The sequence below is a fragment of the Dipodomys merriami genome, unplaced genomic scaffold, assembly GCF_024711535.1.
Source record: "Dipodomys merriami isolate MVZ:Mamm:240054 unplaced genomic scaffold, mDipMer1.0.p SCAF_6, whole genome shotgun sequence".
NCBI lineage: Eukaryota > Metazoa > Chordata > Mammalia > Rodentia > Heteromyidae > Dipodomys > Dipodomys merriami.
The window spans coordinates 12,166,628-12,188,525 of NW_027206179.1; the positions used below are offsets into that span (position 1 = coordinate 12,166,628).

Below are 21,898 nucleotides of genomic sequence, written 5' to 3' on the forward strand. Positions count from 1 at the left end.
ATCCCCAGCTACCCACTCTGCCTGGAGGGACTACAGTCCCTTGCTGTCCTGCCCTGCAGTAAGGTCTGGGTTAAGGAGGAGGAGGGTAGGGGAGAAGAAGGAGGTGGGGAGGGAAGGCAGGAGTGTGGGGAGGAAAGAAGGGGGTGGGGAGGAAGGAGGAGAGTGGGGAGGAAAGGCAGGAGTGTGGGGAGGGAAGGAGGAGGGTGGAGAGGGAAGGAGGTGGGTAGGGGAAAGGGACTCTTGGGCCATGCTTAGATGGAGAATGGGACTGTGGGTTGCTATTGGGTGCGTGTGCTGGGAATAGGATGCAGACATGGGAGTCCCCCCCCCAAGTCTGGAAATCTTGCAGTGCCATCCTGGGAGTACCTCTGGTCCATGCCAGACAAGATGTCAAAAGCAACTCAGAGCCTCCATGCTGGTGACTCAAAGGCTAAGTGGAGACTGGGCTCTGGTTCCTAGCTTTTAGTGAGTGAGCATCATGGCTGACTTCAACCTTCCCAGAAACTGCATCCACTGGGCCTTTGTCCTTTCCTTAGCGACAAGGCCAGCCGATGCATGGTGCGGGGTGCTGCCTGTGGTGTGTGCTGTGCTGTTGTACTGACAGTAGTGTGGCCATGGTATGTGCATACGGCCCAGAGTCAGGGTGTGGTTGGCTTGGAGGACCTCAGTGAACAATTCTGGCTGGGCTGAGGCCAGGTGTGGGCCTGAAGGGGCTGGAGTCTCACTGCTGGTCACTGCCATGCACCGGGCAGCCGTGAACCTAGGAAAGCAGGTATGGGGTAGTTGGTACCTGGCTCCCATCCTTCCTGGTACCATCTCTGGGCATTGATAGTGTGCAGAGCGCACGCGATTGTGTGAGGGTAAAAGGTGAGATGCTTGTGGCAGACTTGAGGTCAGGGACCAAGGATGAACAGTGATTTCATTCTGGAATATCAGTCCTCACCCTCTCCTGGCCTTACCCAGAGAGGGGGACCCACTTCACAACCAGCACAGCATGCCCGGGCATCTTCAGATCTCAGGCCTGGTATCAGGTCCTCCTACAGATGTACCTCTTTGGCCAGCTCTGAGCATCGGCTATTACTCCTGTGAGTTGGGAAACTGAGGCTGGCAAGTGTTACCCTGGGATTCCCGCTGCCTCCATTTCCCTCTTGCATGGTTTGGGGCGCTGCCAGCCCCCTTTACCCCCTGCCCATCTTCTCCTGTCAGTTTCCCTCTATGATGCTAACGCTGCTTCCAGGGAGCATGCACCCCAGACATGGCTCTGCTTCACTCCAGAGGGGGACGGCGAGGGGCATGGGTGCTGACTGCACTCTTGCAGGTCCTCAGGACACCAGTACTGATCCTGTCCCTACAACACACGGAAGCCGGTGCCTGTTCCACATGGGGAAACCAAGGCACAGAGTGAAGATGGACAGGGCTCTGGAGTCTGGCATGGGCTTGGAAGACGGCTGGGAATTGGTCTGGCTGAGCCAACCCTTCCTGCCCTTGCTGTGTGGGCCAGATGGGTTTGGTGGCTGGCTGGTCCCCGTCTGGACCACTCACAGAGGCTAAACAAAGAAATGGGTGTGCACAAAGAAATCTTTGTTTACAAACACATGGCCATGATTTGCTGGCCTCTGGGCTGCTCTGAAGTGAATGTCGCTAGATGCAAGGCCAGTCTCGAGACTGCTTCCTGGTGTGGGTGCCCTGACGTGGGGACACCTCGCAGCCCTGTGAGGGCTGACGAGGGCGGGGCTGGGTCTGCTTCTAGCTCACTTGTCCACATACCGGCAGCACCAGTGGGTCAGCACTCGGGCTCTGTTTCCCCTTCTCCCTCCCTCACGCCTCTGCTGGCTACGGGTGTGGTGGTGCTGGGGAGGGGCCTTCCCCACCTGCGCTGTCAGCCAGGCCGGGACACGGGGGTCTGTGTTCTGTGATGCAACCCTGGTCGTTCCTAGGCACGTGTGCCCTGTGTCCTCAGACGTCTCGAGGGCAGGGGGAGACTACTCCACGGGGTCTGTGGCCATCTCAACACTGGCAGGAACTTCTTAAAGGACACCCCCACCTGGATGCTTGCTTCAGGGATGATGAAACTGACAGCAGGGCTCGGTGAGCACCAGCGCCATGGCCACACAGAGCCACGGAGCCTCTGCCACGCGGCCCCCATCACAGCCAGCACCACATGGGCCACGTGGAGCCATGGAGCCTCCTGTCACACGGCTCCCGATCCTGGCTCATGCCGCACAGGCCACGCAGAGCCACGGAGCCTCTGCCACACGGCTCCCGGCCAGCACCATGCAGGCCACGCAGAGCCATGGAGCCTTTTCCACACACTCCCCAATCCCAACAAGCACCACGCAGGCCACATGGAGCCACAGAGCCATGCAGCTCCCCATCCCGGCCAGTGCCACAAGCCACGCAGAGCCATGGAGCCTCACTGCTCATCATCGTCCAGTCAGAAGAACGGCGGCACAGCCCGAGGACCATGAGCAGCTGGTACAGTAAGCATCCTCCTGCAGGAAACCCAAAGGCGTGTCACCAACGCATGCATGTGTTGCCTGTCCTTTATTTGAAGTGAGAGTACCGCACTTGCACAGAAGGGGAAGCAATGGAAGCACGGAACAGCCTTCAGAGAAAGTATGCATGTGTGTGAGTGTGTGCATGCGTGTGCACATGTGTGTGCACATCCCTACTGTTCCCCGCAGGGCAGTCAGGGCACCCACAGGCAGGATGAGCTGTGGGGAGCAGCCCTGGCAGCGTTGCTGGCCGGGCGCTCTTCCTGCCCGCGGTTGTCTCCTCTCCCACACGTGCAGCCATGTCTTCTTGGTCTCTGAAGCAGAGCTCCTGCCCTCTCTCTGCCTCTCTCCTCTCTCTAGCTCCCCTCCTCCCAAGGCCCCTCCAGGCAGCTGTGTCTGCCCCCTCTCTGTGCAGGGAGCTAATCCAGCGGGGCTCGCATGATGCCCAGACGGGGCCTGGAGCTCATGTGCTTGATCAGCCACTCTGTGTACCGGGAGACTCTGGTGTACACACCGACGTGGCCCACAGCGGCGCAGCCCTCGCCCCAGCTGACCACGCCTGTCAGGTACCATGTGCCACGGTAGAGCGTGGCGTGCGGGCCGCCGCTGTCACCCTTGCAGGAATCCTTGCTGCCGTCCAGGTAGCCGGCACAGAACATGTTCTCGGTGAGCGCCGGGCTCTCGGGCGTCTGCCGCGACTGCTCCAGGCAGTCCTGGGTTAGCATGCGGGGCACGTCCACGGCCATGAGCTCCAGGGTGGTGGCCCCGCGGTCCAGCAGCTGGCCCCAGCCGCTGACCCACGAGAAGCGGATGCTGGCCAGCGTGCCCTCAGAGAAGGCCCGCTTGGGCAGGCAGAGGGGCACCACGTAGTCACTGAGGACCACGGGCCTGTGCAGGCGCAGCAGTGCAATGTCATGGTCCGTCTTGCCGACGATGTACTTGCTGGGAATGATGAGCTGTGCCATCCACCGTACCTGCTCCGTGCCTTCCACCTCGCTGAGGTCATGCTCACCTGGAGGAAGCAGCCCGGTCACACCCGGACTTCCACAGTGGCCACATGCCCTGTGGTGGCCACGTCCCCTGTCCCAACATCCGCCCTCCTGGCCCGGACCATGGGGACAGGCTGGAGGTATTCTTGTCTGGTCCCAGGACCATGGGGACAGGCTGGAGCTGTTCTCGTCTGGTCCCAGGACCGTGGGGACAGGCTGGAGCCATTCTTGTCTGGTCCTCAGGCAGAGCCTCCAGTGGCAGGCACGCAGGGCATGCCCACACCAGAGAAAGGGTGTGAGCAAGGTAAGCCAAGAGCCTGGGTGTTTAGGCAAGTGTGTGTGGGGGGAGGGGGGGAGATATGGGGAGGAGGGGGGGAGAACGTGGGCAGCTGTGCCGGGTTTGGAGGGGTACACGTCCCTGACCTTCTCCCAGCACAATCTGCCCATCTGTCCACGAGACAGAGGCCCAGCCCACATGGCTTGCTGGGAGCTTGAGGGAGACAAGTGGAGCAGAGGTGTGGCAGGGTGGGCAGGGGCATCAGGGGTGTGACAGGTGGGCAAGGGCAGGCAGGGGTGGGGCAGGGTGGGCAGGGCAGAGGGGTGGGCGGGGCAGGCAGGGGTGCTGCAGGGTGGGCAGGGCAGAGGTGGAGCAGGGCAGCAGGGGCAGGCAGGGGTGCAGCAGCCCCAAGGCTTTCAGATTTCTGAGTGGGAGAGGGCTGAGAGGATGCAGCCAGGTGACCTTCCCAGGTGGACATTAGTGGTCAAGGAGGTGAGGTAGTCCTCCCAGGTGGGTGTCCATGGTCACGGAGGTGAGATGACCCTTGCAGGACATCCGTGGTCAAGGAGATGAGGTGACCCTCCCAGGTGGGTGTCCATGGTCAGGGAGGTGAGGGACGTGGGGCCCCAGGGCTGCCCACGTTCGGGCGGGCCAACCTACCCAGCACCACGGACACGTTCCTCCAGGTGTGGATCTTGTCGAAGCAGTGGGCTGCAGACACCAGCCAGCTGGGGGTCAGCAGGATACCCCCACACAGCAGCTGCCCCTGCACGATTAGCGCGGCCTGGGGAACGTGGACGTGGAACATGCCAGTGCGTCCTGGGCTGCAGGCCTGGCCTTGCCCAGCCCACTCCTCACCACTCTCCCACAGAATCCGTGACCCCATCCACTGGGCAGGGTCCCGGGGCTGGATCAGGGTCTGCCCAGTGGGTGTGGATGGGGTGGAGGAGGTGGGGCACCTACCTGCCATGGACACTCCCCTTTTGGGCACACCCTGCCTCCCACAATTCGACCTTGGGGGCCACTGCTATTTCTTTTTTCCAGAATCGGCACTTTCCCACAGGGATAGTCAACTGTGAACACATCAGCACAAGGGGATTTTGAGGTGGGGGTGCTCCTCTGTAGACGTTCAGACCACTCGAATGCTGAGAAGCTCCAGGCTGGCACCCCTCAGGCCCAAGGGCGGGGCGGAGGAGATGGGCACCTTGCCTCTGTTCTGAGGGCAGGACAGGCCCTGGAAGGCCCTGGGAGGCCCTGGAAGGCGCTAGGGCAGGTGCTGAGGGCACAGGCAGGGTCAGAAGCCACAGCGTTGTTTGGGGAAGATGCAAGGCAGGGGCAGTGGTGACGCCACTGCACTTTGCAGTGAATCCACAGCACCAACAGCAATCGGTGCAAGACCCGCCCTGCCCTGCCACCCGCATCACGAAACCCTATAGGCAGAATGCACGTGTACCAGAGCCGGAGAAGCCCTGGGCTGTGGACATCAAGCTAGGCACAGCCCCGTGCTCTGCGGAGATGGAGTTTGGGGCTCCCCAGCTTCGGAGTGCAGCCCTGCAGGCCCAAGGTTGTGGAAGTCCTCATTTTCTTAGGAGCACACACTAATGGGAATGCAGAGTCCAGAACCCGGCAGCAGTGGACACAGAGTGGGGGATCTTGGGTGTCCAGCGCCCTGCAGCGGACCCAGGTGAGGTGTGGGTGGTGAGAGCACCTTTACAGTGCACAGGTGTCCAAGACCATGCTTCAGCTGCCCTGGCGTACTGTGCTGGGTTGCTCCCTGGCCACCCTAAGGGGCCTGGTGGGTGCTGGGGAACTGTCAGGACCCATCTCTGCCTCCAAGCTGAGGAGCTAACTTGTGGCCGCCCAGATCTGGCAGCCCGCCCTCCAGAGCACAAGGCGTCCCCGGCCCCCAGCCGGTTACCTGTGGGGGCGCAGGACACCCCGTCGGGCAGCAGCGCGTACCCCTCGTGGCACCCGCAGGAGCGCTTTGCTCCCGGGTGGTCGCTGCAGTACTGCTCACAGCCGCCGTTCTCATTGGCGCAGATCAGTTGGGAGTCCTTGTCTGGGGACGGGAGGGGCAGCCTCGGGAGATTCTGTGAGGCCAGCAGGAGCCAGTCCCCGCCCCCAAGTGCCCCCACGAAGGGGGGCCGCACACTGCTGTGGGCATCTCCTGTGCTGTGGCACAATCTGGAAGGGTGAGACCTGCCTCTAGGTAGCCACGCAGTGTGCGGTGGGCTGGCTGTGTGGGGACCCTTCCCTTCCCCTCCCCCTTTCCCTCCCCCTCCCCCTCCCCCTCCCCTTCCCCCTCCCCCTCCCCCTCCCTGCAGTGTGCAGTGTGCGCAGGCCGGCTGTGTGGGGACAGCCCCATCCCACCCCCGCCGCAGTGTGCAACCCAGACCCTTGGCCCTGCATGAGGAGAGGAGTAGTGTGGGCCTGGGCCCAAGGACTGCCAGCCTGCTCTGGTTGGATGGGAGTCAGGGGCTGGCTTGGCAGACAGGCCTGCACTGGGACTCACAACCAGGACTTACCCAGGCCCTCAGTCCCTCCTCACCCTTCACTTCCTGTTCTGCTGGGATCAAGAAGCAGTAACGGCCCAGGGAGCCCTTTGGTATCTATGTGTACTGGGCAACCAGAGGGTTCTAGCACAGGGTAAAGCTTGCGCAGAGGCCGGGTCCAAACTCCGGAGTCTTGGGGCAGCCGCCAGCCAGGGCTCCTTGGGCCTGGGGTGTGCCTGGCGGGAGCAGGCCTCACCTGTCTCACAGTTTCGGCCCTCGAAGTTCGGGAGGCAGAAGCAGATGTAGGACTGGAGCTGGTCCATGCAGGAACCTCCGTGCTGGCACGGATTGGAGGCGCATTGGTCCCCGTCTGTGGGTGAGCTGCGTTAGTGTGCTGAAGAGCAGGCCTGTGGGGCAGGATCCAATGGCCCTTTTCCTGCTCACCAGTGTAGAGACTCCAGAACTGCTTCTAAGGAACAAGAAGAGCCATGTGAGACACACCACAGAGGCGGCTTCAACATCTGCAGAATCCCGAGTAGGGTCACGGAGCTCGGGAGCGGATTTCCTCTGCGTGACAGGGGCTCATCATCTCATCATCCCCTCTCAGGGACAGCGGAGGCTGCCCTCCTCCAGTCAGAGCAGCCAAGTGCCAGCCCGAACTGCCCTCCAGCAGACATGTGGCACAAAGCCCAACTGCCAGGTGTGTGCACGTGTGGATGCACACACCTCGTCTGCACGTGGGAATGACAGGTGACAAAGCCCTCCACAGACTGTTACAGGCCACAGAGAGCAAACTGACTCATAAAAAGACTTTGAGCCAATTGACCTTCAAACTCATGGTTGTGGTGGAAACAGAATAGATAGATGTCACTGCATCCATAAAAGGCTTTGTTGAATGGTAACTCCTTTGTACAACTCCTTAAAGATAATAAAAATAGGTAAACAAAAAATAAACGTGAAAGTGCTCTGGAAACTAGCACATAATCAGAAGGTATAAAATTCTCCAGTTAGCTGGGCTCCGGTGGCTCATACCTGTAATCCTAGCTACTCAGGAGGCTGAGATCTGAGGATCATGGTTCAAAGCCAGCCCGGGCAGGAAACTGAGACTCGTGTCTCCAATAAACCACTAAAAAACCAGAAGTGATGCTGTGGCTCAAGTGGTAGAGCACAGGGCTGAAGAGCACAGGGATAGGGCCCAGGCCCAGAGTTCAAGCCCCACAACTGACCAAAAAAAAAAAAAATTCTCCATTTGGCTGGAGAGTCAAGCGAGCCTTGAAACCTCAAGCCAGCCTCGACATCAAACTGCCAACTCCTAGCCGGGCACTGGTGGCTCACGCCTGTAATCCTAGCTACTCAGGAGGCTGAGATCTGAGGATTGTGGTTCAAAGCCAGCCCGGGCAAGAAAGACCGTGAGACTCCTATCTCCGATAAACCACCAGAAAACCAGAAGTGGTGCTGTAGCTCAAGTGGTAGAGCGCTCGTCTTTAGCTGAAGAGCTGAGGGACAGCGCCCAGGCCGAGAGTTCAAGCCCCACGACCGACCAAAAAAAACAAAAAAAAAAAAGAAAAAAAAAAGAAAACAAACCGCCAACCTCCTGGTGAGTGGGTGGGTGGATGTCCAGGAGGGCAGCTCTTGTGAGACTTCTTGCAAGTGGGAGCTGTCCTGTGTGTGTGAGGCTTCTGGGAGTGCAACATGCCATGACTCACACGTGGGCTTTAGGAGACCCTGGCAATGACACCAAGAGCTATGACGGATTCCTGTCTTACATATATCAGCCTCATGGAGCCCAGCACTCGGGAAGCTACGGCAGAAGGACTATGAGCTAGCCTGGGCTTCACCTTAAGACCTTGTCTCAAAACAAGGTGTGTGTGTGTGTGTGTGTGTGTGTGTGTGTGTGTGTGTGTGTGTGTGTGTGTGTGTGTGTGTGTGTGTGTGTGTGTGTGTGTGTGTGTGTGTGTGTGTGTGTGTGTGTGTGTGTGTGAAATCAGAAATCAGAAGACAATGCTGTGCAGTTACTCTGGCTCACTACTTATTCTTCCCACTTTTCACGGAAGCTCCTGCCAGGGCCAGGCGGTGAGAGGCTGTACCTACAGCTCCCTCCCTCCCTCCCTGCTAGGGCTGCTCTTTCCCTTAGGATGCCTTCATGGGTGACCCTGGCTCCCTAGAGAATGGAAGCACATCCAGAAGTCATGGGACACACTGTGTGTGCATTTGAATGACCTTTCTGATGTAAAATTAGCATGTGAAGCGGCAGAGGGAGCTGTGTGCCTGGTAAGGAGGCTTGCACACAAAGAAGAACCATGGCCAGGCAGCAACTTGTGCCTGGGGACTGTGTGTGTGCTCCCAGGGCTCCCAGTGCCCCACATGCCACAGCAGTGGGCCGGCAGACACCCCTATGTGCGTGGTGGGCCTGGGGTGTCCTGGAGGGGCACTCACTGTCCTCTCTGGGCTCTTGAAGATCTCCAGGGCCTCCTCGAACGAGCACTGCTCCTCCTTACACTCCCTCTCCAGGTTGCCGGGTCTCAGCTCCTCCAGGAAATGGTTGGCGCGCTTATGCCTATGCAAGACATTGTCCGCTTCCTCCTGGGCTAAGAAGACTGAGACAGAGAGCCTTGTGAAAGATGGCAGCTGCGTGGAAACCAGCACTTAGGACTGTCCGTTCAGTGGTGGAAACCACCCTGTGGACTGTCCATTCAGTGATGGGAACCACCATGCAGGACTGTACCGTTTCGGGACTGTCCATTCAGTGGTGGGACCATGTGGGACTGTACTGTTTTGGGACTGTCTGTTCAGTGATGGAAACCACCACGTGGGATTGTACTCATCAGCCATAGAATCCACCCAGGCCAAATGGTCTCGTGGAAACTACCCTGGCTGCAGGGTCTCAGCCACAGAACTATTTCCCCACATTTTTCTCTTTTTTGGTGGTAGGAATCGGGGGTCCCCACCTCTGCTAAGGGCTAGTTCTCTGTATGCCTGGCCTACTGGTACAACCCAAGGCCTTGCTGCATGTGCGTCTGAGTGTACGTGCCTTTCATGGATGACTAGCTACCCCGCACCCTTCATGTGAGTGCAGGGCAATGCGTTCATGAAGTTAATTGACCAGACATTCTTTTTGACCTGGCTACCATCACTTTGGAAATTATCACAAGGAAGCACTCAGACTCTACAAACACTTATCCCGGAGGAAGGTGTTGGAAATAATAGTCTGACAAACCGTGGCCTCCCATGCTATCATGAGATACAAAGATTAAGAAAGTGGTACCAAGGGTAAAGAAGATACATAGATGCTGCCCAGCAGCTCACAGGCATGACCTGGAAACTAAATCCTCAGTTCTGCCCTATCTGTGTCTGGAGGGCAGAAGGCCAGGCCCAGCCTGCCATCCACAGGCTTGGTGACATCAGAGCTGCTTGCTCCAGCTTGTGGGTCCTGGGTGCTGACAGCCAGCCTACGGAACCCTCTAATCCTCCTCACACCTTCACCGGGAGGGAGGCGGCTCTCAATGCACACTGGTGACTTTGGGGACTAGGAGGTGACCAGAGTGCCCCCTTACCTCCTAGGGACGTGTTGAATGAGCCTCAGCTTCACCCAGGTACCCCATCACCTCCAGGAAAAACCACAGTCATGAAAACAGGACCCACTGAAAACCATCTTGTAGCCAGAGGCAAAACGTCCTTAGAGAAGAGCTGAAACTCAGGCCAGATCCCCCTCAGAGAACTTGTCCCTCCTACCCACGGCTCGAAACAGCAGCCACAGCTCTGGGACAAAGATTGAAGGGTCACCCAAGGGTAGATGCAAACCTCGCCAGTTCGCCTGCTCCCCAGTCGGAGGCACAAGCCCGCTCCTCAAAGATCATCAGAGAGGCCCAGCAGTGCTGCCTCGGAATAAATTTCTACTTTTGCTCCACCACTTCTCTTTATTTGGTTTGTAGGGTGAGTGGCCAGACTTGGTGTGGGACTCCTGGAGTTGGGGCCTTAGGTCTAAAACCCAATTCCAGCTTGAACAGAAGTAATTTTTGAGAATTCTTAAGGATACCCGAATAAATAGGAGGGCTATGTACCAGGCAGGTGCGTGGCGATGGAGAGGAGGGTGTTCTCATTGTGGGGCGCCATTGGAGCCAGGAATGCCCTCAAGGGAGGGTGCACTGGCCAGTCTGGTGTGGGGCTGTACAGGACAAGGCGGTGAGCAAGGGTGGGAAGGTGAGTGGCTGGGGGAGCAAAGACCCCTAGAGAGGAAGCAGGCAGGGCCCCTGCGTCTCAGGAGGGGCTGAGTGCCCCAGCGGTGAGGCAGGCTCCTGGAAGGAGCTCTCAGGGCCTGGAGGGGTGGAGGCGGCCCTGGTGGGGCACTGCAACCTGCTGCTGTGCTTTGTGGGCTGAGAAGTGAATGTGAAAAGAGAGGGAGGGGGAGGACCCTGTGTTACACAGGGAGGAGGGAGAGGACCCTGTGTCACATAGGGAGGAGGGGGAGGATCCTGTGTCACACAGGGAGGGAGGATGGGGAGGGTACTGTGTCACACAGGGAAGGAGGAGGGGGAGGGTCCTGTGTCACACAGGGAGGGAGGAGGGGGAGGGTCCTGTGTCACACAGGGAGGAGGGGGAAGATCCTGTGTCACACAGGGAGGAAGGAGAGGGAGGACCCTGTGTCACACAGGGAGGGAGGAGGGGGAGGACCCTGTGTCACACAGGGAGGAGGGAGAGGACCCTGTGTCACACAGGGAGGAGGGGGAGGGTCCTGTGTCACGCAGGGAGGGAGGAGGGGGATGATCCTGTGTCACACAGGGAGGGAAGAGGGGCAGGATCCTGTGTCACACAGGGAGGGAGGAGGGGGAGGGTCCTGTGTCACACAGGGAGGGAGGAAGGGGAGGATCCTGTGTCATACTGGGAGGGAGGGGGGGGACCCTGTATCTCACTCGGAAGGTCACATGTTTTCTTTCTAATCTGGAGATCATCCCTTGTCGCCATTCCTGGGAGCCAGTGGTTTGGTGAGAGCCGCTGGGACTCACAGGGCAGAGCCTGCCTGAGCAGAAGCAGGGTGTGGAGGGCAGCAGAGGTTCACACACCACAGAACCTCACACCTCAGTGGCACATGATCGATGCTGACCCCCGGACCTTGGAAGCGTGCAAGCCTGCACCAGAAGAGCTGAGACCCAGAAAATCGCCTCACAAAGCAATCCAGAGACTGAAGAGAATTCGAAAAGGACAGAATAAAACAAAGAAGAGCCGCAGAGTCCTGCCTGGCTCTGTCCCTCTAGGAGCGCAGCTCTAACTTGCTAGCTTTTGGGCTCTGGAGGCTCCACCAGCCACGCAGCCTCACAGCCTTCGGGGTCCCAGGTTAATTCATAGTCTGGGGCTGGAAAGGTGACACTGCCACGTTTTGAAGTTGAGTATGACAGTGATGGTGGCGGCCAGCAGGCACCATGTGGCCCGGCTTGCGTCTGAGGGGCTTCTGGCCTTCAACACGGGCCCCAGGCCTACCCCCCATCTTGCGTCTGAGGGGCTCCCGGCCTTCAACATGCCCCCGGCCCCCCTCCTGAGGCCTTAGCTTTGCACAAGGGCATGGCCATTGACACAGAGATGAGGGGTAAGCAGTTCCACCCGAGCAGCCCACCCCGCTTCCCTGTCTGACTTGATAGGGGGTGGGGGCCAGGGGAGACAGCACCCTATGGCTAAAAGTTCTTTGAACCCTGTCAGCCCAGACTCTCCCTTGGGAGCAGCCAGGGCCCAGTCCTTTGCACGACCTGAACCAAGGGAGCCCTGGTGACGACCCTGCCGACTGGAGTGGCAGGAACATAGGCGAGGCTGGAGGCCTGGGCACCCCAGAGCCTGAGCCAACAGCCTGCTGCCGTTCTCACCCATGCGCAGAGCGGAGGACAGACCTGACGTCTCCTGGGATGCCTGAAGCCAGAGCAGAAAGCAGAGCAGGGTGAGCCCGCGAGCCTGAGCCCGGAGAGCCATGCTGGGCCGCGGCTTCCTGCTTGGACATTCCAGGAGTGCAAAGGTCAAGAGGAGGGAAGGGGGGAGGCTGGGACATAGCCACAGCTAGGTCAGAGGTCAGCTCAGGCCTGAGCCAGTGGTCAGCTCCAGGGCCAGTCAGTGGTTAGCTCCAGGCCTGAGTCAGTGTTCAGCTCTAGGGCCAGAGTCAGTGGTCAGCTCCAGGACCAGTCAATGCCAGCTCCGGGCCCAAGTTAGTAGTCAGCTCCAGGCCTGAGTCACTGGTCAGCTCCAGGGCCGGAGCCAGTGGTCAGCTCCAGGGCCAGTCAGTGGTCAGCTCCAGGATCAGTCAGTAGTCAGCTCCAGGCTTGAGTCAGTAGTCCAGCTCCAGGCTTGAGTCAGTAGTCAGCACCAGGCCTGAACACACACAGCCACCGAACCTGCACACAGCCACAGAGCTTGAGACAGCCACTGAGACTGCACACGCAGCTACTGATCCTGCACATTTGGCCACTGAGCCTGCACACACAGTCACTGATCCTATACATGCGGTCACTGATCCTGCACACTCAGTCACTGAGCCTGCATATGCAGTCACTGATCCTGCAGATGTGGTCACTGATCCTGCACACACTGTCACTGATCCTGAACACACTGTCACTGATCCTGCACACGCGGTCACTGAGCCTGCACACGCGATCACTGAGCCTGCACATGTGGTCACTGAGCCTGCACACGTGGTCACTGAGACTGCACACGCAGCTGCTGATCCTGCACACGCAGCCACTGAGCCTGCACACACAGTCACTGATCCTGTACACATGGTCACTGATCCTGTACATGCGGTCACTGATCCTGCACACTCAGTCTGCTGAGCCTGCACATGCGGTCACTGAGCCTGCACACTCAGTCCGCTGAGCCCGCACACACTGTCACTGAGCCTGTATATGCGGTCACTGATCCTGCAGATGTGGTCACTGATCCTGTACACACTGTCACTGAGCCTGCATACACTGTCACTGATCCTGCACACATGGTCACTGAGCCTGCACATGCGGTCACTGATCCTGCACACACTGTCACTGAGCCTGCATATGCGGTCACTGATCCTGCAGACGTGGTCACTGATCCTGCACACGCTGTCACTCATCCTGCACACGCGGTCACTGAGCCTGCCTATGCAGTCACTGATCCTGCAGACGTGGTCACTGATCCTTCACACTCAGTCACTGATCCCGCACTCAGTCACTGAGCCTGCATACACGGTCACTGATCCCGCACACAGTCACTGAGCCTGCACACATGGTCACTGAGCCTGCACACACGGTCACTGATCCCGCACACAGTCACTGAGCCTGCACACATAGTCACTGATCCTGCACATGTGGCCACTGAGCCTGCACACTTGGTCATGGAACCTGCACACACTGTCACTGAGCCTGCACACACGGTCACTGATCCCGTACACAGTCACTGAGCCTGCACACATGGTCACTGATCCTGCACATGTGGCCACTGAGCCTGCACACTTGGTCATGGAACCTGCACACACAGTCAGTCACTGATCCTGCACTGGAACCTGCACACATGACTGCTGAGCCCTGAGGAGCGTTGTTGGTTTTGACATCTTTTTCTTTGGTTTATTTTCTTCCGTTAGTAATAGTTATTCCATCAAAAACTTCCCTTGAGTTTTAGCTCTTTAACTCTTTAGCATCCTTAAATGGTAACTCACTATTTCTGTCGTTTTCAGCTGTGTGCCAACAGATACCAGGTCAGCTGCAGCGCCATCAGGATCCCAATAACATTGCCTTTCTAGCAAACTTAGAAGCACTATTTAAAAATCCTACATACCTTTAAAAACAACCTTGTTTATTGTTTTGTAAATATTCCATGTTAAGTTCTATGGTTGCTGAAAGGGTACATATTTTATTTTTATGACTAAACAAGGATCCACTTTTATGAGTGATAGTAAGCCCTTCTCCTGAGAGCTGGGGCGGGCTCTGTAGTTCAAGCCTCATTATCAGACACCTGCATACTTGTGATGCAGCACCGGATTCCACATCCCATTTTGGGATGGCACTATCACCAGCTCTTTATATAGGCCATCCTTCCCTTGTGTTTCCAATCATTGAATCATTTCCTCAGGATTTCCTTAGCAGCTGTCAGTCCGTCGTGCTCTTCCAGTAGGTCCACTGAATATACTAAGGTCTCTGGCACACAAGTCAAACAGAGCCCAACTCATTTCTTCACTACATTTAGTGCTGTTTCCCATGCCCTTCCCTTCTGTGGACAATGTCCTCCTTCATTCTCCACCCCTGTGATTATTACTGTTCTGTCGTGGTTCCTCTACATTTCTTTGGGCACCTTCACTTTTTTGCTTTGCTGGTTCTGGGGCTTGAACTCAGGGCCTGGGCACTGTCCCGAGCGTCAAGAGTAATGCTCCACCACTTGAGCCATAGTACTACTTCTGGCCTTTTTTGAGTAGTTTATTGGAGACAGGAGTCTCACAGACAGAAAATTTTCTGCCCAGCCTGGCTTCAAACTGCGATCCTCACATCTCAGCCTTTAGTCACTAGGATTACAAGTAGCCACCAGCACCTGGCTCACCTCCACATTTTTGTTGCCATTACCACTGTCTGACAGAACAAAGCTGTGTGTGCTAGGGTCCCTTCTGCTATCCTGCCTCAAGTCATACTTGTGTGCAAGCCACTGGGGACCCGTGCCTTTGAGGGAAGAGATGGCGGGAACTGGTGACATTTACTCCAAGGTCACCCATACCATGGAGACTCTGGACATCACGTGGGAGACGACAAGTAGCTGTGGAAATGTGACATTGTAAAGTGATTGAGTTGAAAGGGTCAGTGTCTAACCAGAGAGCAGGCAGGTTTCGTTCCTCATTTTTCAAGTAACATCTGCACCAGCAGGAACGTGATGAAATCTTTGTATAATACGTTCTTTTTATTATCATTCTCTGGAGGCCTGGCCAGGGACGGCTCTGTAGGCCAGGGCAAGGACAGGGGGGAAGGATCAGGGGGGCAGGGGGAGGGAGGGAAGAGCTACAGTGGTCTGGTGGCAGAAGGGACAGAGAGGGACTGTAAAGTGACAGACATTCAGCAGCATGAGATGATAAATACATCCTTTACACCAGCTCTATGTACACACGAGACATATCTACACACATGGAACCGTCCGTCCCAACAGGCACAGCGTGCGCCTCCCAAACACAGAGGCCAGGGGAAGCATTGCACTCCGCCCGCCGCGGTGTGGCCCGGTGGTTCTGGCGGTGCCGGGCGGTGCTGCTGCAGATGGCAAGTGGCTCCCGAGAGGGGACGCAGGCGTGCCAGGCATGGGTCGAGCTGTGCTCACCTGTGATGCAGCGGCTCCCAGAAGCCTCACCGAGACTGCATCTTTACATTTTCTTTAAAAACAATAAAAATACCCTAATTCCATGAAGAGCTTTTAAAAAAAAAACCTTTGTTGTAGAAAAGAAGGTTAAGATTTTAAATTAGAGTCGGAACTTCCAGGTGGAAATGAACCGTCTGCAGGCGCGAGGAACTCCGTGGCCCACTGCGCTCGTCTGGGAGACGCGGTGTGGCTGCAGCAGTACCCCGGCCGCCGTGCCAGGCGCCCCCAGCATGTCCCCACATCAGTGAGCGGAATAAACAGCGTGCTTCCAAGTAAACCCCAGTAACAAAAAATAGTTTTATATCAAATACAATATCAAATTGTCATTGCATGTAAACACAGTGATTCTTGGTAAAGAGCCGAGGCCAAAGTACCACAAAAATGGCCATGGAGTAATTCCCGTGTAAAAAAATCAAAAACCTATAAAAGACCAGAGTCCCCTGACCCTTCCTCCTGCGGATGTCATCCCATGGAGAGCACCAAACCAGAGACAGCAGGTAGCTGTGGAGAGGCTGCTCAGCGGAGGCCCCCGGATTGGGCAAGGCCCGTGGCCGAGGGGCGGATCACCACAGCCCTTCCTGTCCATGTGGAAGCTCTGGTGGGTGTCTGCCTCCTGGAGCCGGAGCCGGAGTGGAGCTGGAGCTGGCGCTAGCTTCTGCTCCAGGTGGGTCCTGGTGCTGAGGTCCGAGGTCCCTTTGGCTCAAGGGTTGTCTGGGTTTTCCTGATTTTGGACCCTCCCCAAACTTGGCAAACCCAAGCAAGAGAAAACCTCAACGCTGGCATGCGGGCCTACCGAGGGTGGCAGAGGTGCCCGGAGGCTCGCTACGCCTGGACGCCAGGGAAGGGCGCAGGGCAGCCCTCACTGCAGCTGGACGAGTTGCTCAGCACAGCCGACCCCGGGCTCGACTCTGCGGGAAACCAGGGTGAGTTCCTCGGCCCTCTCCCGGCACGCACACGCCTCACCCCTGCCCCGAAAGGGCGGTGAGGGCCGGGAGCTCACCTGAGCTGCTCAGACACTGGGCTGAACTGGACTTGCCCAGGAGAGTGGACAGGCTGCTGGCCGGCACCCAGCCCTCCCTGCTGCTGGTCAGATCCCGGACATACCTGAAATGAGGGAGCAGGGAGCTGAGGCCTCTCCATCATCGTTGGTGGGGGTGTGTGTGTGGGGGGCACGAGGCTGGGCATGTGAGGGAGGGGCAGGTGTGTGGGGAAGGAGGGGGCAGGTGTGTGAGGAGGGAGGGGCAGGTGTGAGGGAATCGGGCAGGGGTGTGGGAGGGAGGGGCAGGTTTGGCACGGGGCAGGCAGGAGTACCCTCTCACCAGAGCCCCTGGGCGCCCTCCTCCACCACCTCCACCAGGTCCCCGCTTCTCATGGCGAGGGTGTCCGGGCCTCCCTTCTCATGGTCCACTGCCACCGTGTATCTCCCCGGCACCTGAGGCACGGACACATGTGGCTGAGATGCAGTGTGCCGGCACTTTCTGCCCCCTGGGCCAGCAGGCAAACCACAGTGTCTGCCCACCACCCACCCCATGGAGATCCAGACAGTGGTGAGTGCACCCTAGTGGACCTGAACTGTCCAGCAGTGAGGACACAGACCAGGGCTCTGCTGGGGCAACTCAGACCACTGGCTCACACTGGAGACCCCCGTCTCTCCAGTCTCAGGACAAAGCTACCTCTGCTATCACTATCCTGTTAATGAAAAGATGTACCAGTGTGGCTGCCCACATAAAGCTTCTCACTGGTCTCCCAGTGCCCTCCTGAAGCCCAGGACTTCTGCACCAACCCGGCTTCCTGAAGTGCTCTTTCTCAGCTGCAGGTCTTGCTGACTAATACACACACACTCTTACTAACGAATGCATACTTACTAATGCACCCAGTCTTACTAATGCATGCACTCTCACTAACGAATGCACACTCTTACTAATGCATGCACACTCTGAGCCTCCTTGGCCCCTCCCGCTCAGGGCAGCGGCTGGCCCACACTGGCAGAGTAAGTTTGGCTGTGGGATGTGGACTGTGGGGTGGAGGCTCCCAGCACACGGTATAAGGGGAGGCAGGGTGGGGGCTGGAGGGGGGAGCAAGACGAGCCCTTGCTTCTCACTGGCACTGGCTCAGGGGCCAGGCCAGCACCAGGCTCGGTGGCCCTCGTGTGGCAGAGCCACCCTCACTGGAGCACACCCAGGCCTTCCAGGCCCTTCCCAGCCCCCTCGACTCCCCAGGCTGCCTCTGCCCTGAGTCTCGCAGCCTGGCTCATGCTGTCCTTGGGAGCGGCTGTCTGACTATGCTCCCTCCCCCTCCCCGCCCCTGCCACCCATGGCCTGGCCTGGACACTGCAGCCAGGCAGGTGTGGGTCATGAGCACGCTCACTCTGGTGAGCACGCTCACTCTGGTGAACACATTCACCCCAGTCCTGGTGTGTGCTAGGTCTTCTCTCCCACTACTGAAAACAGGACAAAGGCAGTATGTGAGCCACACTGCAAGTATGTCTTCCGGGTCTGTCCTTGGGACACTGTGGCTTCTCAAAGTAAGCCAGGCCAGAACATCTTGCGGATGTGGGTGAAAGCATGGCACACCCCTAAGCAAAGGACATACCATGCTCCAGCTCTAGTGGAGGCCTGTGTGCTGCAGGGCCTTGACGCTGGACACTAACCCAAGTGACCAGTGTGAGGAACTGTGGCTCCCTCACAGGAATCAGAGGAGGCAGACCCCGTGACACGTCCTTGTGAGAAGACATCTGAGCCACGGGGGACACGGGGAGGACACAGGGGATGGGGAGAACATGGGATATGGGGAGGGCATGGGGGGATGGGAGGACACAGGGGATGGGGAGGACACAGGGATGGGGAGAACAGGAGGGGATGAGGAGGACATGGGGAGGTGGGGAGGACATGGGGGACAGGGAGGACACGGGGGCTAGGGAGGATGGGGAGGATGGGAGGACACAGCGGGACAGGGAGGACATGGACGATGGGGAGGTCATGGGGATGGGGAGGACACAGAGCGAAGAAGAGGCCTAGGGGCATCTGAGCTCCTCTGGGAGGACACGCTTACCAGCTTTGTGGGCCCAAGGCCGCCATCTTCCTCTGCGTCGGAGGAGTTGGCAAGCTCCTCGGCACTGGACCAGCCGCCCTCGTCCTCGGGGCCCTCCAGGGAGTGGGACGTTTTGCTCCAGCCTGAGGGACACAGGTTCCCATGAGGGCCACGCCAAGGCCAGGGTCGCCGTTCCTCAAGTGCGGTCCATGGGCCTCACCCGTCGGTTCACACTCACTCCTGCAGTGACGGCGTTGTCCCAGCCCAGGCTGCCCACTTCCAAATCGTCCCACACGCTTGCTCCAACTGCACAGCGGTGAGGACCGGGCTGGAAGCATGTGCTCTGTGGGAGCCCCCCGCAGCACGGCACCCCTCCTGGGGCCCACGCCTGCCCTGAGCTGATGCAGAAGAGCAGCGCCTTCCGTCATTGCCATGATGGCCAACACCTACCAGGCGCCCAGAGGAACAGTCTCATAAAAACACCACGTGGCCCCGGACCGGCCAGCTGTGACCGGGCCAGCATTCTTGCCGACCCCCTGGCACAGACAACAGAGACCTGACCCTGCACCATTGCCTCGCTCCGGTCCTGCTGTGTCAGATGGTGGTGACAGCAGTTCCCACTTGGGGGAGGTGGAGAAAGCGGGTTCCTGCTAGTGGCTGCACTCGGGCGGAGGTACACGCAGTTGCCACATGTGGGAACTGTCCACCAACACCAAGCCCACCAGGGAGGCAGATGTGAACCTGGGCATATCCAACATGGCCATAAGCATGCGTTTCTCTAGAAGGAGGGGGTGCTGGTTCATGAGGACCTGGCTGTGTCCCCATCCTGTGGAACTGGGCAGCCGGAGGGTTCTGTCTCTACCAGCATCCAGGCTGAGGCCGGCCCACAGTAGAATGGAGAGCTTCTACTACGCAGCTCTGGAAAACCCTCTCTTATCTCCCTAGGAAAGTGGGGGGCTGGGCCTTGGTGCTCCTCAGACACCAACAGGCTAGGAAAGTACACAGGCGCTGGGCAACCTGGCTCAGAGACGGTCTCTCGTGGGCCGTGACTCTGAAGCACCGCTGGGGCCTTGTCTGGGAACGGGGGGGGGGGGGGGGGGGAGGGGGAGAGGATAGACAGCCGGGCCCTGGCTCCAGCCCCGCGTGCTGGCTGCTGGGGCTGAGGTATGATGCAGCTTTGCAAGTGCTAGGAAAGCTCAGGAATGAAAGCACAAGGCCAGCTCCATGAACTGAATCCTGGGGGACGGGGCAGGTGACTTGGGAAGACCCCTGGAACACAAGACAGAGTAGCCTGACTCCCAGCATGCAGCAGGGCCCCTTCGGCTTGCATGAGGGGACGGTTCTCCTGTGTATGGGAGGTCATGGGGAACTTGAGGAGGGGAGCCTTCTGTGCAGACCCCCCTACCCTCCAGCTGGTATCCTGGGGCAGGTGAGCAGCACTCACACCCACCAGGGGGCAGCAGCGGCAAGCGGTACTGGGCCTCCAAAGGGCAGCAAGCATGGTGTCCTGGTGTCCCAGTGCCCAGTGCCTGCCCGGGGCACGAGGCTGCCAGCCACCCTGACTACTCCCAGCTCGCCCGACTGCCACCCTGGCACTAGCACGGCCCATGGTCCGCCTGGCTGATGTTCAAGACCAGCAGCATACTACCTCGTAAACCAAAGGGAGTCGGGTCGCTCTTTACTTCATGTCGCTTAGCTTTTTTGTCAGGACTGGTTGGAGAAGCTGCAGGAGGAGGAAGAGGCAAAAATACAACAGGACAGAGCAAGTGTGAGGAATGGCCAAGCAAGGAGAGGTAGCAAGTGGAATGTTTGTGAATGAATGAAATGGTCCAGGGCCTCCCAGGGGAGGGAAGAGCCCTCTTCCCCCCACCCCCCCCCCCAAGAGCAGATGTGTTGGTGGACGTGGCACTGGAGGTCATGACACTGGCCATCGGTCACCGTCTTAGGGGCTGCCTCGTGGACCTCTCAGCTTTACAAGAACAGTGCCGGCAGTGAGTCTTCAAGCTTTTGACTAACTTAAAAAGTATTTCACAGCCAGGAGCCAGTAGCTCCTATCTGTAATCCTAGCTAGTCAGGTGGCTGAGATCTGAAGATCATGATTTGAAGTCAGCCCAGGCAAGAAAGTTTGTGAATCACTTAAGTGGAGCTGTGGCTCAAGTGGTAGAGCACCAGCCTTGAGTGAAAAAGCTAAAACTAAGGAGCTAAAACAGAGTGCAAGCTGAATTCAAGCTTAGTACATAATGAATAAAGAAGTACAAAATAAATCGTAGAAAACCCTCTTCCAACCAAGGCCTGCCCCACTGAGGGACCTCATGGACCTGGTGTGTGGAAAGCAGCCTGTGCAGCGTCCTGGGTCCTGAGTGGTGTGTGGAGAGTGGCCTGTGCAGCCTTCTGGGTCCTGAGTGGTGTGTGGAGAGTGGCCTGTGCAGCCAGGGCCCTGAGCGATGAGTGGAGAGTGGCCTGCGCAGCCTCCGGACCCTGAGTGGTGTGTGGAGAGTGGCCTGAGCAGCCTCCGGGTCCTGAGCAGTGTGTGGAGAGCGGCCTGAGCAGCCTGGGCAAAGCACCCATGGTGGCGGCGGTTCCCCAAAGCTCAGAGGACACTCTGCAGGAAAGAGACTGCAGCTGGGAAGGGACCACAGGCAAAGAAGAAAGGTGGAGAGAACAGACAAAGAGGAGGCCTCCAACCAGAAAAGCAGGTGAGAACTTCTGACTGCTGCTCTTGCAAAGCTGGCCTTTTGTGTTTCCAAGAGGCACCCCTAAAAGATAACTTTAGGCATTTGACTCTCGTGGAGATGAACATCATTCAGCAAGCATGGTGTGGTGTGTGTGTGGGGGCACCTGAGCTGGTCCCCATAGGGGGTCATGGCACAAGGTACCGAGGAGGGAGTGGAGGTGGTTCAAGTACCCCATCTTTACCTTTCTGACCTTTGAGGTTACCAAAGCCCTGCAGCGTGAAGCGCTTTATGGAAAGCGCTGAGCTCTCAGAGGTGGAGCTAGAGACTGCTTCGTCTAGGAGGGAGAAGACAGAAGGCCAAGAATGTGTGGTTTGGGAGGGTGGGACAGGAGGCATGGGTGGTGTGGAGGAAGAGAGCATGTGTGGTGTGGAGGGAGAGGAGGAAGAGAGCATGGGAGGTGTGGAGGGAGAGGAGGAAGAGAGCATGGGAGGTGTGGAGTGGAAGGAGTGACAGAGGCAGAAAGTAGGTGTGGTGTGGAGGAACAGGACAGAAGGCAGAGAGCATGCGTGGTATGGAGGGACAGGAGGCAGAGAGCATGCGTGGT

The 21,898-nt window shown here is 58.1% G+C and overlaps 2 protein-coding genes across 7 annotated transcripts in view; both read right to left on the minus strand.

Moving 5' to 3' along the window:
- Positions 1–2,525: 2,525 nt before the first annotated feature.
- On the minus strand, positions 2,526–12,233 carry F7 (coagulation factor VII). Of its 2 annotated transcripts, none has more exons than XM_070001923.1 (8): positions 12,130–12,233; positions 8,690–8,850; positions 6,698–6,722; positions 6,510–6,623; positions 5,680–5,820; positions 4,725–4,834; positions 4,422–4,545; positions 2,526–3,507 (listed from the first exon to the last, which is right to left on the minus strand). In XM_070001923.1, exons 1-8 carry the CDS (start codon positions 12,206–12,208, stop codon positions 2,915–2,917), a joined length of 1,347 nt encoding a protein of 448 aa, XP_069858024.1. In that variant the 5' UTR covers positions 12,209–12,233; the 3' UTR covers positions 2,526–2,914. The 2 variants fall into 2 exon arrangements, with proteins under 2 accessions (XP_069858024.1, XP_069858023.1); XM_070001922.1 differs by having other exon boundaries at positions 12,106–12,233.
- A 3,635-nt stretch (positions 12,234–15,868) lies between these two features.
- Positions 15,869–21,898, minus strand: part of Mcf2l (MCF.2 cell line derived transforming sequence like) — an 87,597-nt gene continuing 81,567 nt past the window's right edge. For 2 of the 5 annotated variants that reach the window (XM_070002589.1, XM_070002588.1), the window contains exons 27-32: positions 21,536–21,628; positions 20,268–20,342; positions 18,641–18,762; positions 16,909–17,021; positions 16,590–16,693; positions 15,869–16,497 (exon numbers count right to left, since the gene is read on the minus strand). In XM_070002589.1, coding sequence (XP_069858690.1) covers positions 16,412–16,497; positions 16,590–16,693; positions 16,909–17,021; positions 18,641–18,762; positions 20,268–20,342; positions 21,536–21,628 — 593 coding nt within the window. In that variant the 3' untranslated portion in view covers positions 15,869–16,411. Of the gene's footprint in view, positions 16,498–16,589; positions 16,694–16,904; positions 17,022–18,640; positions 18,763–20,267; positions 20,343–21,535; positions 21,629–21,898 lie in introns of those variants that run through there. The other 3 variants (XM_070002590.1, XM_070002591.1, XM_070002592.1) reach the window with 3 other exon arrangements.